Here is a 17,629-nt window from a genome sequence, read left to right on the forward strand (position 1 = left end):
GATTGGCTGCTCAGATACCCCAGAAGAGGACGGAAATGGAGTATACACTGGGATGGGACCAGGCATCAAAGTCAACCTATTACTTTGCCCTAATGGCCAAAACACAGGATCTCTATAATTCCAAAAAAGAAAATGACTACAGCACTTTGTTGATAGTCTTTTGATAATAAACTGAAACATTTACTACAAATTTTATCAATGATAACTGCCAAAAGCATTCTCTGAAGTATTCAGCTACAAGATGATGAAAGGAAGCAGAGTTTTTATAAGAAATGCAATGGCCTGGGGCTTCATTCACTTATAATTTGGGCTAGGCGTAGATATAAGATATCTTTCTGATAAAGGGGGTGATTTTAAGTCAGAAAGATTGTTTGTACTAAATAATCTTCTTAGGCTGGCCACAGAATGGAGCAATTTGGGAAAAACATGTATTGTATTTAGACTATATTTGCTTATCCTGAGTTTAGCTTTAGGCTTCCTACAAATATTTGTCTAATTCTGTTTCGACCACATTCTGGTTCTTTCCTCTGTCCTCCCCTACGTCACCACAAGACTCAGTAGTAATGAATAATTTGAAAGAATATACCAACTCATGGTAGAGACTGGCATCTGACACTTCTGGAAGTTTCAAATACTGAAGAGGCTGATGGAGGCAGTGGCACTAGAACGGGGGGGGGAGGGGGGGCTGGGGCCTAGGAGACACAGATTGCCAGCCATCCAGCCAAAAATCTTGTAAACTGATAACGTCCTGTACACTGTGCCTCTGGACTCAGTTATCATTGTTTCCTGCTGTCTCTGTGGACTATAAAACACCTTCCCTCTTGTGGAGACATTATGTAGTCCTAACATACTCTGTCCTATGGTGACAAAGCTGCTGAGTACGGTTGACACCCTGGGACAGGAAATGTGTGAATGGCAGGTATACCAGATTAAAGAAAGGGAAAAAAGCAAGGAAAAAACAAAAAACTAATGCAGCCACTATATCTAAGGACAGGTAAGCTGCAATACTATTAATTTTTGTTCTTGGGTTAGGATAAGCTTTAAAATAAATGTGTCATAAGATAACTATGAGCAACTATGAGCAGCACAGTGGCTAAGTGGTTAGCACTCCTGCCTGGCAACACTAGGGTCTGGTTAGCACTTCTGCCTGGCAACACTAGGGTCATCAGTTGGAATCCCAGTCATGGCATTATTTGCCTGGAGTTTGCATGTTCTCTCTCTGCCTGCGTGAGTTTTCTCTGGGTACTTTGGTCTCTTCCAGCATTCCACAGACATGGTATGATAATTGGCTTCTGTCTAAATTGGACCTAGTATGTGTATGTATGAATGCGAGTTAGGGAACTTAGACTGCGAGATCCTTGACAGCAAGGAATATATAATAAATATGTAAGGTGTTGCATAAACGAACGGTGCTGTATAGGTACTTGTAATAAATAAATATGTAGGCCTTGTAGACTCCAAAGACATGCTGGTAGTTTAAATGGCTCCTGTCTAAATTGTCCCTAGTATGTGTATGTATGAATGTGAGTTAGGGACCTTAGATTGTACGCCCCTTGAGGGTTAGGGACTGATGTGAATGTACAATATATATGTAAAGTGCTGCGTAAATTGACGGCGCTATATAAGTACCTGTAATAATAATAAATAATAATACCATTTATATCCCATGATGTTAGTTGCCTGGATGATTTGGCATTAATACTTTCTGAATCAGTGGGGCTGATTTACGGAATAGAGACTATTCACTTTGTAAGGTAAATGTTCAATGAGCTTTGTAAATAAGATGAAATTGTGTTTCCTAAAATCAACCAATCGTGCTAGCAAAAATCCTTTTTTTGAATTTCCTTCCACATAAATGAGCATTTAAAGTGAACATAAGTTCACATTACAAAGTGAACATATATGATAACTGTGAACAGCCTGTACTCTTTTAGTAAATCACCCCACTGACTTGGAACAAGCAGAGAGATTATGAAGCCAGACTCTTCTCTGTCTTTCATTTGCAGCGTGCTTGTTCTGGGCCTGTGATCCAAAAGCTAGAAACAGCTAAGGAACTAGCATTTTCAGAGAGAGATCAACAATGGCAGCCCCATATTTTTCTCATGACAGTTGTACGTTAAATCGATGTGTTGCTGAGCTGTAGGAGTTTCAATCCCCTTGTACTGTATTCCCTGTAATGTAAAATAAAGGGAAACATCCAAGCGGGAGAGTCAGCCTCTGCATAAAGGTTTTAACTGATGGAGCCCCTGAAAGATAGAAAAGGCTGGTGGGTGATGGATGATTGAACCTGAGAGCATTTACCTAAAATGAAATGTCAGTATGGGATGGGCTGCCCTATCCATTACTGTCTCTAATGATGACCACATCCCCCATCAAACAATGGCGGAACCTCAAGAGTTGACTGCCAGGGAACCCCTGTGTCATTAGCAAAGAAGAGAACCACAGCCTGAGTCAGGGAAACTCAGTTCCAGTTAGATGCATGGGCTCTATTGAAGAGCGATGTTGGGTTACACAGCAAATAATGTCAATGTTTATAGGCAGCTTTGTAAAATCTTCTACTAGAATTCATGGACTACTCCTGCAATTAACTAGAAAGCATTCCAATGACTTTGGCACCATCGGATTCCAGCCTTAAGTACATTGCCTGATCTCAACAAATAAAAAGGATGTCTAATAATATTTCTAATCTATGGGAAATCTAGTATCTCTTCCTCCCCCTTCCCCTATCTATCCTGCCTAACCTGTATAAATAAGATGTGTGTACTTACCTATTTTTAGCCCGCAGCGGTCCAGTCACATGATCCCGCAGCTTCCGGCAGTGCTTGACAACAGCTGGGAATTCCAGGAGCCGTGATGTAACCTATAGGAACCCAAAACCCAGCCTTTCAGTGCTCCATCTTCTCCCCTGCAGCAGCCGCACACTGACATGGGGCAGATGGAGCTGTGGGATCACGTGACTGGACCAGATTAAAACATTTACAGTGTATGCAGGATAATTAAGAGGGGTGGGGAGGGAAAGGTTTTAAGAATAGTTAAACGTAGATGTTTCTTCCACTTTAAAGCTCAACTCTAACCACATCTCCCTTCTTTTGAAGCTTTAGATAAAGTTGGGAAGGGTTAGAACACTTTTCATGCTTTCTGTGACTCCGTTGGGGAGACTGGGTGTCACAGGGACAGAAAGTGATTAAAAATCCCTCTAATGGGGACAGAGCAAAAAAAAAAAATATATATTTATATATATATATATATATATGTGTATATATATAATGTATATAGCCATCAGAAGCTACAGCATATAGCATTTTAATTTGAATCACGGTTGATCTTTATTGCCTTCCCGCCAGCCGCACGCATATATGCAGCCTCTCGGTGGATGGGTCTTCATGCCAAGAGGATGCATATATGCGTACCCAAAGAAAAACAGATCTGTGCTGAGAGCATACACTGTGTGCGCTCCTGGCACAGATACTGGCAGCTAACGGAAAGCTCCTGATCTCTAGCTCCTGATCAGAAGCTTACCGATCATGTGACTGTTGTAATAGCCAATCACGGCGGTCACATGATCACAAACCCCACCTCCCGGCATCTGAAACCCCTTAAAGGTCCCGAGGCACCGGTGCCAAAGTGTTAAAGTATATGTGAACCCTCAACTTGTAAAACAACACATTCAGTTTCAAATAGAAATGCAAAGAAAAACATAAGATAAAAAAACACTATAAATACCTTTTTATGTTTTATAAGTGATCACATAATTTCTGTTTTCAGCTGCATAAGGAGCTTAGAGAGGTGGGGGTGGAGAAGCAACAGTACACTGATCTTCCCAGTGAATGACTGTGTAAGGGGGGGGGCATGTCAGCACAACACTTATTGGAGGACAAGCAGGCTGGTCTCTCAGCACAACCAGAAAACTGACCAACTGGGAAGGATGTGCTCTCATGGCTATTGTGGTCAAATTGAAATATGAAGGCAGGGAGACTGGCAGGAACACCAGATTTTTCACACAAAGGAAGCAATACAAAGAGAACAGGATACTTTTTCATACAAGTACATAGTACAGCAAGCACATGTCAGGAATATGAAATGTTAGGTTTACATATTCTTTAACAAGGGAAGTCAGATAAATCATTGGTGTTGCTGTGTCCTGTTTATATTTACTTATTTTAGGTACTTATATAGCGCCGTCAATTTACACAGCACTTTACATATATATTGTACATTCACATCAGTCCTGAACCCTCAAGGGGTGTACAATCTAAGGTCCCTAACTTACATTCATACATACACATACTAGGGCCAATTTAGACAGGAACCAATTAACCTACCAGCATGTCTTTGGAGTGTGGAAGGAAACCGGAGTACCCGGAGGAAACCCACGCAGGCACAGGGAGAACATGCAAACTCCAGGCAGGTGGTGCCGTGGTTGGGATTCGAATCAACGACCCTAGTACAGCCAGGCGGAAGTGCTAACCATTTAGCCACTGTGCTGCCCATATATTCACATGTATCTGACTTAGGAAGACGTATTCTGCAGTTTCTATCCTCTAACATGACTAGCGGTCCTGGCTAACCCTGTGGGCATCATGTATTAAAAGTGAAATAAAGTATCTGTGCAGCCTTTAGCAACCAGACATGTTCTATCATTTACCAACATGTGCGGGAAAATTGACAGCTGGAAACAAACTGGTTACTACAAGCAACACAGACACCGATCCTTTAAAATATATTTCATACATAAGATCCACAGTTCACAAACTCCTGCAGGCATTTGCTCCAAGGCAAATATAGTATGGAGAAAACTTCCACAGCATACTTCTTCTGACCCCGACGTTATCACTAGTGGTTTGGCATAACAATATGCTACAGTGATGTCATATTAGGAAATCCCTTGTTTCAGGAGGCTTTGGGGCCTTAGGCTGGATACACATGTACGTTCCAATCCAGTGTTTTGCGTGGATCAACAGTTCAGCCAGAGAGAAAAGTGCTAACTGTCAGTGTTGACCACTGGCCTGATACCCAGACTAGCAGCTAAGATGTGTTCATAAGAAGGTCTGGCCAATAAATGAAATCCTTCAGTGCACTTCTATGTTATCAATCAAGCACTGCAAATGTGCTAAAGTTCAGCGTTTTTTCAATTCTCCTTAAAGCTGAACTCCAGGCAGATAAACATATATATTGAAAAAATATTGATATTTGTTCACAAAGAGAGAACGCACAAAAGTCAACGCGTTTCAGGGTTTCAAAAATCTCCCCCTTCTTTGGGCTTACTAATGATAGAAGGATCTGAGTACTTTAAAGTGGCATAATCATCAGGGTTTATAGAATATATAAAACCCACATTTTATATTCCTAATATGTGCCTGCTATATGATGTACTTGTATGAAAAAGTATCCTGTTCTCTTTGTATTGAAATCCCTGGTGTTCCTTCCAGCCCTTCTGCTTTCCTATTAAAAACTAACCACACTAGGCAGGAGAGCACACTGTGGTAAGTTCTCCGGCTGTGGTGGGAACTCAGCCTGCTCACCTCCAATAATTGGACTTCTGCTCACATGCTACCCCTGCACAACCATTCACTGAGAAGATCAGTGTGATGCTGTTTCTCCTCCCCACCGCTCTAAGATCCTTTTGCAGCTGAGAACAGAAGGTATGGGATCACTTATAAAAAAGGGGGAAAAGGTATTAATAATGTTTTTTAATATATGTGCATACATGTTTTGCTTTTAAACTGTTTTTATTTTAAACTGAATGGGTTGTTTTACAAGGTGAGGGTTTACATATACTTTAATTGTTTGTTGCACGAAAGATCAAATAAGACAAAGAATAAGTGGTCTATGCTGATTCATTTATCCACGGATCTTTGTCAAATCTAATTTTTCATGCAACAAACAATTAAACTCTGGTGAGTATGCCGCTTTGGAGTCCTCAAATTTTTCCATCATCTTTGAAGCGGTATTAAACCCAAAAATAAAAATGTGATTTATTTCAGCTTACCAATCAGTAAATGTGTAGCTGCATTGCTTGTCTTGTATAGGCTTTTTTTCCTTTATCTTCACCTGATGATCCATCCAGTAACACGCTTACTGGTTTGGGGTGTCTCCACTGGATAGAAGGGAAATGGAGACACCTTTGTACAGCAGCATTGCCAATCTGGAAGAGCGTAGTGTTTTAGGCACTAGCAGAGTTAGATGGCTTTGACTGACATTTAAAGTAGAACCCCAACTTACACTTTTTAAGCAGGTACAGCAACAGTTTCTTTTTCCTTTGAAATAAACGTTTTACCGAAAAAGAGATATAAGTTGACCATTATAACCCCACACCCCATTCCCCGTCAGAGTTAATTGGTTTGTCTCAACCCTACAATTGTCACTTTTGCTGGACAGCTTGGTCTGTTAAAGGAAGTTGATAAATAACTTTTTTATAATTTTTTTTTCCTCTTCTTTTTTCTCTCTCTACTCTCCCTCCACCTCACCCTCCTTCCTTGGATAGGGTTGATATACTGAAATTGGAGAGTGCAAAATCTGGTGCAGCTGTACATGGTAGCCAATCAGCTTCTAACCTCATCTTGTTCAATTAAGCTTTGACAATAAAAGCTGGAGCTGATTGGTTTCTATGCAGAGCTGTGCAAGATTTTGTAATGCGTTAGTAAATCAACCCCAATGTGTGGCACATGTTTGTTCTATTATTATTTTCATTGTATTAATTTCTCCTATGGGATAATATAATCTAATGTTCATATTGTGATGTTTGTTTATTGTAGACATTTGTTAGCCATGTCTTAAGATCATACAAGCAAGTGAATGCAGGTTCATATATATGCGGATTGGATGCGGTTTGAACCGCATTCAATCCGCATGACATGTGAAATAGCACTGATTCCTATGGTGCCTGTTCACATAGGTCTGGTGCACTGGCAGTGAGGATTCAGTGTGGATTGAAAAAGAGTGCTGTCCTCCTCCACTCTTTCTCCCTTCCTTACCTCCCCCATCCCCCCCCCCTTTTTTTCTCTTACTGTGTGTTTTGTCCTTTTTGTCCCCCTTTCCTTACTTGACCACCTCCCCTACACTCAGGAGGAGGGATGCTCACCCCCTCCACTTTATTAAGCCCTTGATTGTACGCTGCCGCTTCCAGTATCAGCCGCTGGATGTTATTGCTCCCTTATGGTGGGATTCCTTTGTAATGGGCTTGTCTGTTTGCACTTGTGTTCCTTTTTGTTTCTGCAACTGTCCCCTGCATTGGTCTTTATTGTTTAATCTGTACCCTGTTATTGTTACTTAATAAAAATTATTGTGCCAGAAAAAGAGTGATGTCTGCTTTCTGAGCAGTGCGGTCCGGTTCAGGTGCGGATTACAGGCTGTTGACTTCTATGGGAACCCTTTCTAAACTGGACGTGTGAATAGGATAAAATTCTGACCCAAACCTGTCCTGAACCACTGACCAACTACTGTGTCAATTAGCTGTGAAACCTAAGCTTCATTTTGCACCGCACATGTGTGAATCAGCTCTAAGGAAGCAATCCTTATGTGAAACGCGTCAATCCATCCAGCTTTATATAATGTGTAACATACAATTGTTCTGGTGACATTACTGATATGGAGTTTAATTGGATTTTGATTTACAAAAAAACTGTTAATTATGTTTAATATTTGGTTATTGCCACAAATAAAGTCTCTATATTCCAGTTTTCCTGAGGGTCGCATGGAAACCCTTTTCTTTTGTGAAATAACAGACTTCCTTGCAAATAAAGGAAAAAGGCCAAAAAAGAAAACAAATTTAGCCATCCTAATTATGAAACTGGTAAGCTGCAATAAAATAATTTCTTGTTTAAAGGTTCAATAAAGCGTTAAGCCTTCAAGAAACAGGAGATCTTTGAATCCCTTAAACATATTGCATGTTTTGTTTAATCTCTTTGTGAACAAATATCAATATTAAAAGCTTATGGACTCTGGGGCCTTTTGTTTGGCGCTCTCGTTGGACTTTGGGCACGTGAGTAATTAAGCAGGTTTGGGAATAGCACTCCAAATGTGGTTCCCAGATCACCAACAAAAGGAAGGACTGGAGCACTGAACACAGGTAGGAGACATTCTCTGTATGCGTTTCAATCCTTAACTTTCTATTTTAACTAGAGTGTACTTTTAAACCAAAATGCTATGTTCTGTTTCCTGGTTGCCAACCACTCATAAACACTTGTAACAGGAACAAACATCTTCAACTGTAGGACACGTCTGCCGGTTTTAAGTGTTCAAATTTCTCTCCAAGAAAAAAACATTTTCAACTCTTTTTCTATGTAAAAAGCTTTACAATATTACATATTACCTAGACTTGTTAAAATAATGGTACATGGGGAACATACAGTAAATAAAGAATAAACCAAGAGCTGAAATACCTTTTGGAAACAGATACTGTTCCATAATCCTTTTGGTAATGGCCACATATCTGAAGGACTAAAGGCTGCAAAACATGGTTCAAATATTGGATGAATCATGCCAAATCAACCAAAATTCTTTCCATGGGTACTCCTGTCAGCTTGACAAACATTGCTTAAACAATCAACTTTTGCCAAAGAAGCTGGGTTGTAAATTACTGGCCAAATAACACCTGTCTCCAGTCATTGACAGGCACTGTTTGGGTATTCTGACAGCTGATGGATCTGGCTGTCAGAATACAATCTGCCCTGTTTATCATGGATAGAGGAACCTGTTAGATTTCTTTCATTCAGCGCACAGGTGTACGGCTAGCCTAAGGCAGACCGTAGATGATGCAATTTTCTTTCCTGCAACCATTCAGATGATTGATGGGATGATGGAACTCCCCCATCAACAGTCAGTGTTGATGGGGGAGTCCCATCATTCCATCAATAATTGCATGTTGGAAATCCAGCATGCTGGGTTTACCCAAGTTGATCGATGGATTGACTTTGGTACAATCAACCTGCCCATAAATGGATCAAATCTTGGCCATCCCTGCTGAATCGGCTGAGATTCAAACCATCTATGGCCGGCTTTAGCATTTGATCACATGATCTCTGCTAAAATCCAATCTGGATTTCAGCAAAGATCATATGTGGCCAGCAATGAAAGGATCCAGCAGTATTTTCTCCAAGAATTTTTTTTTGACCTGTCACCCTTTTTTAATCCATCCCAGCAATTCAGTTAATTCTGCTTTTTGTTAACATTCGAGGATAAGTCTATTTTAAGAGCAACAGGTGTTGAGAAGAACTGTCTCAGTCCATCTGGCTTCTTCCTCATCAACCAAGCTGATTCATTCTTGCACTAGGGAATGGTAGTTTGAATTTGACCTGAATGCTATGAAGCAACACAGATTATCTAGAGATGACCATAGACCTTATGGTGGTAAATGCTTCGGTAAATGATCAGTTTTTTTCCAATCTACCTCTCCAGAAAGGAATAATCGATTTAAGTATTCAATCGATATGACACACATGGGGACATGGATTTCAATTGATAGGTTGTAGATTCATAAGTTATTGAAGGCACCTTTGTTTTTACCATGCTATCTCACAATCTGATTGATTGCAATAGGATCAAATTCATGAACAAAACATCTCAGTGCTTCTGGTCAATGCAACACAATTCATAGTTTCCACCCTGACCAGTTGTCTCAATTTGACTGAATCCAATCTAATTCAAGTCTAAATTGACCGGAAGCGAAATTATTTCTATTCGATTATTTGCTAAATCGTTCATTTTTATTGAATTGAGCATCTATCAAAATCAAAACAGGTTTGGCTACCATTACAATTTAATTGTACAATTTCCTTCATATTTAAGAACCATGTAGTGCAATGGCCTACCTGATTGGATAGGAATAGAATGAATTGCTTAGATACACTATATTGCCAAAAGTATTAGGACACCCCTCCAAATCATTAGATTTCCATGGCTACAGGTATAAAAAAATCAAGCACCTGTGCATGTAGACTGTTTCTACAAACATTTGTTAAAGAATGGGTTGCTCTCAGGATCTCAGTGAATTCAAGCGTGGTACCGTGATAGATTGCCACCTGTGCAATAAGTCCATCCGTGACATTTCCTTGCTATTAAATATTCCACGGTCAACTGTTAGTGGTATTATAACAAAGTGGAAGCAACTGGGAACATCAGCAACTCAGCCATGAAGTGGTAGGCCACGTAAAATGACTGTGCAGGGTCAGCGCATGCTGAAGCACACAGTGTGCAGAAGTCGCCAACTGTCTGCAGAGTCTGCTTTAGATGTGGTGGTGTAAAGCACACCGCCACTTGACTCTAGAGCAGTGGAGATGTGTTCTCGGGAGTTACGAATCATGTTTCTCTGTCTGGAAATCTGATGGACATGTCTGGGTTTGGCAGTTACCAGGAGAACAGTACTTGCCTGACTGCATTGTGCCAAGTGTAAACTTTGGTGGAGGGGGGATTATGATGTGGGTTTTTTTTTTTCAGGGGTTGGGCTTAGTCCCTTAGTTCCAGGGAAGGGAATTCTTAAGGTATCAGCATACCAAGACGTGTTGGACAATTTCATGCTCCCAACTTTGTGGGAACAGTTTGGGGATGGCCCCTTCCTGTTCCAACATGACTGCACACCAGTGCACAAAGCAAGGTCCATAAAGACATGGAGGAGCCAGTTTAGGGTGGAGGAACTTGACTGGCCTGCACAGAGTCCTGACCTCAACCCAATAGAACACCTTTGGAATGAATTAGAGCGGAGACTGTGTAGCCAGGCCTTCTCATTTGACATCAGTGCCTGACCTCACGAATGTGCTTCTGGAAGAATGGTCAAACCTTCCCATAGACACCCTCCTAAACCTTGTGGATAGCCTTGCCAGAAGGGTGAAGCTGTTATAGCTGCAAAGGGTGGGCCAATTCAAAATTGAACCCTACGGACAAAGACTGGTATGCCATTAAAGTTCATGTGTGTGTAAAGGCAGGCGTCCCAGTACTTATAGAGTAGCTCCTCGCATGACAGTTTGGTACAGAGATTGTGATGTGCGTGGCCAGCTCTTGGTATTCTTTCCCTGATACACAAGGACAAGGAAGACCAACACATTTTGCTAATAAAATTACAAATCATTCTTTAAATGTCATTTTTGGGTGCAAGTCTGAATCTGATCAGTTGCTACAAGGAAGCACATAGACTTTGATAAATGAGGCCTCATGATGTAACTCAAAGCAACCAATCAAAAATCAGCTCTGGCTTTATCGCACTTGGCTCTTAAAAGATTTCTGATTGACTGCTATAGGTACTTGGGAAGATTGCTTTTGGTATGTATAAAGATGACTTGTTATACCTACACATCTGTATTATCCCTTTACTGGGGCCACTAGCCGAACAGATATAAATTAATTTGGCCTGAAAAAGATCTATGCCCCCACCCCCCTAGCACAGTGCTTCTCAAGGGATGCCCTGTAATAGGCTGTATTTCTGGTAGACCCACATGCTGCAAGCACTGCATCTGTTTAGCTTTGAGGTACTGCTGATCAGTTAAGCCTTTCATACAGTGTATCACCGAGAAGACCATTAGCACTGTGTAATTCTCGGTTTCCAGTCAGCTTGCTGCATGAGTGCATTATCCTATGGTGTCACTATCACAGCAAAGGAAAAACATCCAGCGTCAAACCACAAGCTTGTCTTTTTCTATGTTATTTGGAATCACCTCTCATTTTTGGCTACAAGATCTTATTGTGGGAAATCGTTAAAAAATATATTTTAATGGATGAGTGATTGAAAAAAATGCAAGCTTTAAAGACAGCTAAGGTTTCTTTTTTCAGGCATGGTGTAGTCTCTATAGTCTCCTTCTAACAATGACTAACACAATGCAACAGTCCTAAGCAAAAGATCTTTTTTTTGTCTGACTGCCATTCGCCTCCTATAACTCTGAACAGCTTCTAAGTTCTGCCAACAGTAGATCTGCACCTGGATGAACTTTGTTTTCACGGCAACAGGTTGTAGATCTACTCTGACAATTAGCCCCTTCACTGGCCTATGTCTACATTGCACTCTTTCCATTTTTGCACCCTTGAAAAGTATATTATGGGTTTCTGTAGTCCCTAGAACAGCCTTTTTCAACTAGGATTCCACCAGAGGTTGTAAGAGGTTCCCTGAGCAGTGAGTAACTTCTGCCTCTCAGATGAGCAACCATTATGAAGATTGATCTTTGGCTTTGATTTAGGTTTGTGTGCTCCAGCAGAACAACTTTGTGGTGCAGAATAAGGGGGTTAATATATACACCGTCTGTTATGGTTGTGCCCTGAATTGTTGTCGTCATAGCTAGTCATGGTCACCCCTTTTGAGGTGGCAGGATCCTGTGGTTCGCATGACATGGTTAATAAGGTATATATGGGGCAAGGCTTAGTTCCTATACATTTGGCTCTGATGAAGAGGGTTCACCCTCAAAATGCGTACGCCGGTTTTTGGATCCCAGACGGCGTCTCCTGGTCGTTGGATCACCCTGGGTCCCCTTAACTACTATCCACTGTGCCATGAGAGGGTAGCTTGATATGCTGTAAATCTGCACTGTTTGCAAGTATGTTTTTAACTTACATACATTAAAGTATCCTTGGGATAATGCAATAAGCTGGTGCACCCTCTGTTGTTTGTTCTTTTGCAGCTGTTAGGCTACGTTCACACTAGCGTTGTGAGCAGGTGGCAGAGAGGCGTTTGGGAAGCGTTTTTACCGCTTCCCAAACGCCTCTGCCAATTCTGCACATTACAGCACATGGTGCTGTTCTAACGGGAGCGTTTGCGTCGTGTTGTGTAGCCGCAAAACGGATGCCACTGGTCGAGTCAGGAGGCGTTGAAGCCTCCTATTCTAGTCTATGGTGCTGCTCCGCAAATGCCTGGCCGGCGTTTGCGGTGCGGTTGCGAGGCGTTTGCGGAGCGGTAACACCATTCAAACTGCATTATAGGCGTTTGTGGGGCATTTTTAACGCTCGGCAAACGCCTAGCAAACACCGCTAAACTGCGCATGCGGCGTTTGCCGAGCGTTAAAAACCGCTCCGAAAACGCCGGGCCAAAGCTTGCCAAACGCTATAGGGGCATTTGGCAAGCCTTGGTAAAACAGCGAAGTGTGAACGAGCCCTTAGTCTGACTACCCCAGATGTTAGAGGGCAGCAAGGCCTTGATCATTCCCTGATTTTTGATTGAAAGGAGGACATGTGAGCATTGACCCTAGTCCACCACGCTCATGCACAGGAGGTGTTAAACTATTTCACTTGTGGAACAATGATCTTTTTAACTATCTGTAAAGCAGGGAATCCTCCCAATAACCACAAACGTGATCATCACACTAATGTACTTTGATCTTTTGTTATTGTAAATTCTAGAAGGGGTTTCCTGAACCTGGAAAGTTATTTCAGGGGTTCCTCCATGTTAAAAAGATTGAGAATGGCTGCCCTAGAATCCTGGAGCCCAACCTGCTGTACTTTGGCACTTGTGGCAAACCTCAGGGCCCTTGAAGATTGTAGTCTGTGTTCTAGTACTTACTCGAGCCAAGAAAGAAAACAAAATCTTTAGACTGGCCCCTAGTAGGTACATGCTTTGGTTTATTTATTTCATAATATCTTAACCATTTACTGTGATATCTATGCATTTTCTTTTTTTATGTTTTTCCCTCTAATCTTTTATAATTAGTCATAACCTGTATCAGTCTCATATAATGGGTCTCCAGGCTATGATGCTCTCATGCAACATGGCCCCAGTTTCCAACAGCTTGTATATCATATTTGCAGATGTTTAGCCATCTCTTGAGACATGTCCATGGTCACTGACCATCTCCTGTTACTTGTGTGTTTTTATATCTTATTACAATTCTTGTAATTTATTTTCCTACAGTCCCAATGGGTTCAGACATGCCCCCAAATAGAAAATACATTCACCACCTTCAGATAGCCTTGCAGCTCTCACATAATTAACTGCCAGGGTGGGATAATCTTCATCCATCCAGTGCACCACTGCAACCTCCTTTCCATCATTGGTGGAGTAGATTTTTTTTTACAACTGTGAAGCCATGGATTCCTGTTCAGCCCACTCAGAGCACTGTAACTCTAACCTTAAACCCTGATGTCCTGAGTACTTCCAGGTTCATTTAAAGCAGGTTCATGGGTGAGTGGCCATCTGTCATAGCAACTGCTTTGTCCAGTGAGTTCACGTTAAAGCTTCTCAGAGGGATTGCATATTTCCATGGCTAATGAGTAGATGGCCTATGTATGACGTCTGTATATCTGCATACTCCAGATCAGGTGCACAAAGACAATGTCAAGCACCAACATAAGCATGCACACAAGCATGTCCTCGCAGGGAAGAAATATGAGAATGTGAAAGTAATTGTGCACATTCGTAATGCACTGTAGCTCTGTTGTGATCAGGATCACTGGTTCCCAGATGGTGATCATTGTCAGCTGACAGTGTTTGTCTGAAAACGCAGTGTTCGCAAAGCATTGCTTCCAAAAATATGTCCCCCCTATTCCTGATGGTCAAGAAGCAAAGGTAAAGACACAGATAATAGGTATACCTTGTGATTTGTGCTATGTTCATTTTTACCTTATATCACGGACATATTTTTCAGTGCTTTACAGAGTACATAGATCCATTCATGTCAGCCCTAACCATAGATTTAAACCTGTATTCCTAACTCATTCATACAAAAACTTACCTCTGATCTTTAACCCTAAATCCTAGACTTCCACCTAAACCGCAAGCAAATTTTAACATTAAACCTAAACTTCACTCCAGCCGCTGTCAAGACCTAACCCTACCTGTAATTCTGAAGTCCAGGCAAGCAATTAAACACACTGTATGTGAATGTCCTACCTACCAAAGGATAAGTGATTCTGTCAAGTCACTTCTGTAAATTCATAAACATCTTCCAGACAGCATAGTTGGGAGGGTAACACCACTTTTCCAACTTTTTAAGGAATACAGTGGTGTCAGCTCCCTGACCACAGCTTGCTGAATGGACAATGAAAAGGCAGCAACATGCTGATAAGTCATTGGTCTGGCTCATTTTACTTTCAGCATGTTCCCTGTTACCACATGTGCATGCAACACAGCCTGATTGGCTGCTTGTGTGTCCCTATTTCTAACAGTCTCAGGGTTGCTTTACAAGAAATGACAGGAGGATGACACCAAGAAAGACTAAATTACTTATACAATTTGTACGTAAAATGTTTAGGTATTTGAAATGCACAAATGCAATAAATGGTGATGTTATATTTACCCAAAGTTCTGCTTTAACACTTACTAGCTAACTCTAAACATAAACTGCTAAACCCTAACTTTTAAAGTGGAATTTTAGTCAGAAAATTAAGTCCTGCTAGATCATTTCAGGTTGGCCCCTTTTGCAGGTAGAGCTATGAAAAGCATTAAAAATAAGTGCCTATACTGTTTAAAATCCAGCATTACACTCTCACCCTGCTCTGCACATGCTCAGTTGCGCTCTATTTTTAGGCATCTGTGCTGAAAATGTAGAGGCCGATCTGCAGGCATCCTAAAGATTTACTGCTGCTCAGGGGCTCTGGGATTCAGCAAAATGGCATCCTCCAGCAAGAAGAAACAGGAATAATGCTGGAGGCAATTTACAGCACACACTAATTTCGGTAGTGCAGTATCAATAATAATGTGGAATGCATGTTCCTTGCTAAAGAACATTATTTTTACTAAGTTTTTATGGGTAAAGTTCTGCTTTAATTCCCAAACATAACCCTTAAAATCTGCACCAAATCATCTGCGTTGAATACAACCGATTCCCTTATTCTGCTGTCTTTGTAAAAATAACTGCCTCTTTAACCTGAAATACACTCCTCTTTTTATCGCCTTGCTCCTCTTTTTAATTTGATAGCTATCACTGTAAACATTTGTCACCTAACGTTTAATCCACACATCGTCTTCCAAAGCTATATTCATTTTGCTCCTTTTTTTTTTTTACCGTCCTCCTCTAAGGACGCGCTGACTTCTCCGGAGTTACATTGTCCCCTTTACCCCCTCCCCTGTCACCTCCTTTGGGACTTCTCCCCTCCACCTTGTCCTCATTCCTCCCCTGGGGTTCCAGTCTCGCTCAACCTCCCCCCACCTTTCCTCTTCCCTGCCCTTGTGCAATTTGAGCGATGGGCGAAGCTGTCCGTCACACTGCGTCTGGCAGAGGGACACAAGCTGCGAGCCTGGGACACAACGTGTCATTTATAGTATGGAGAGCTCAGGAGGGGTCACAGGTCAGAGGAACCCCCCTGGGTAACAAAGGAGGGACCATGGAGGAGGAGGAAAAGATGTCAACAGATATAGCAGAGCAGCAGAGGATACAGGCAGCGGGATGAGGTGTGTGGGTGAGACAGGCAGCCATACAAAGAAGACGTCGGTCATTATTTGCCAACGAGTATACAGAACAAGTTTTAATTGTGCACGAACGCAATTTTTTTTCGATCGATAGATCGTCGTTCATGTAGCCAACATTATTTTGCCTGGCTGGAGATGGATGTACATTGTAGTCTAAGATCAATTTTTGTGTCACAGGATACCTTCGTTTAGTGGATTCATACAACTGATATAATACAATACAATTATTAGTGAATCAACCTAATCAATCAATTTTATGCATGACTGTTCTGTCTAAAGCATTTCTTCTACACCGGTTTCTAATATCAACATACGGCTGTTATTGAAAAACGATATGGAAGAGTCATGTAAAGTGTTCTTATTAATGGAGTATCTAAAATGTCTTTTTATGGTTATTTGTACATGGCTAAGAATCATGGACTGGTAGTTCAGTTCACATGTGTCAAAACATCCACATACAGCCTGTTAATCCACATTATGATAAAGTCAATACACCTACCAATCGGGATTAAAATCAGGTTACTCCATCTATCAATCAACTTTAAAATCAAGTTACTCTATCTACCAAACTAAATTAAAAAAAGGTAATCCCACCTACCAAGCCATATTAAAGTTAGATCATTCTGCCTACCAAACCACATTGAGATCAATTCACTCCATCTACCAATCCAGATTAAAAATTGAAAAATTCCACCTACCAAGCCAGAATAGGATTAGGTCATTCCACCACCCAATCCAGATTAAGATCAGGCCAGACATCCCCATCTAACAATCCATATTGAGATCAGGTCAATCCCCAATTCATGTTTTCGTTAGGTCACTCCACCTACCAATCCATATTAGGATCAGGGCAGTCCACCTACCAATGGACTAAATGCAATTTCTCCTGCGCTCCGGGACCCAGGCCGGTGGTGAGTAGATCAAATCCCAAAAAAACAACCACCGGGGCATACAAGGTCGTGCAGCTCCAAACCAAGGCTGGGGAAGCCCGAACAGAACTGTGAAGTAAAACAAGAAGAAGCGCACCAACCTTGCGCATTACCTCAGTAACCAAATTTATTTAGTAAAAGAATGGTACTCACAAACAGCGAATAAAAACAGGCATGTAAGTCCTCCCAGGGACTTCAAAGGCAAAAGGCCAGCACAAATTCCATCATGGGGGTGGACACTCAGTACAGCTGACGCGTTTCGAAGGTCATGCCTTCTTCCTCAGAGCTGACGAAGAGGAAGAAGGCATGACATTCGAAACGTGTCAGCTGTACTGAGTGTCCACCCCCATGATGGGATTCGTGCTGGCCTCTTGCCTTTGAA

General features: G+C 41.5%; 1 protein-coding gene across 2 annotated transcripts in view; it reads right to left on the minus strand.

Moving 5' to 3' along the window:
- Positions 1-17,629, minus strand: part of POU2F2 (POU class 2 homeobox 2) — a 185,095-nt gene that overhangs the window by 126,638 nt on the left and 40,828 nt on the right. Inside the window, exon 2 of one of the 2 annotated variants that reach the window (XM_089687331.1) lies at positions 13,870-13,889. The exons of the other annotated variant lie outside the window; for it this stretch is intronic. Coding sequence (XP_089543457.1) covers positions 13,870-13,889 — 20 coding nt within the window. The remainder of the gene's footprint in view (positions 1-13,869; positions 13,890-17,629) is intronic. 2 annotated transcript variants of the gene reach the window in all.

The sequence above is a fragment of the Staurois parvus genome, unplaced genomic scaffold, assembly GCF_062004578.1.
Source record: "Staurois parvus isolate SC_StPar_1 unplaced genomic scaffold, SC_StPar_1.0 ptg000423l, whole genome shotgun sequence".
In the NCBI taxonomy this organism is placed as follows: domain Eukaryota; kingdom Metazoa; phylum Chordata; class Amphibia; order Anura; family Ranidae; genus Staurois; species Staurois parvus.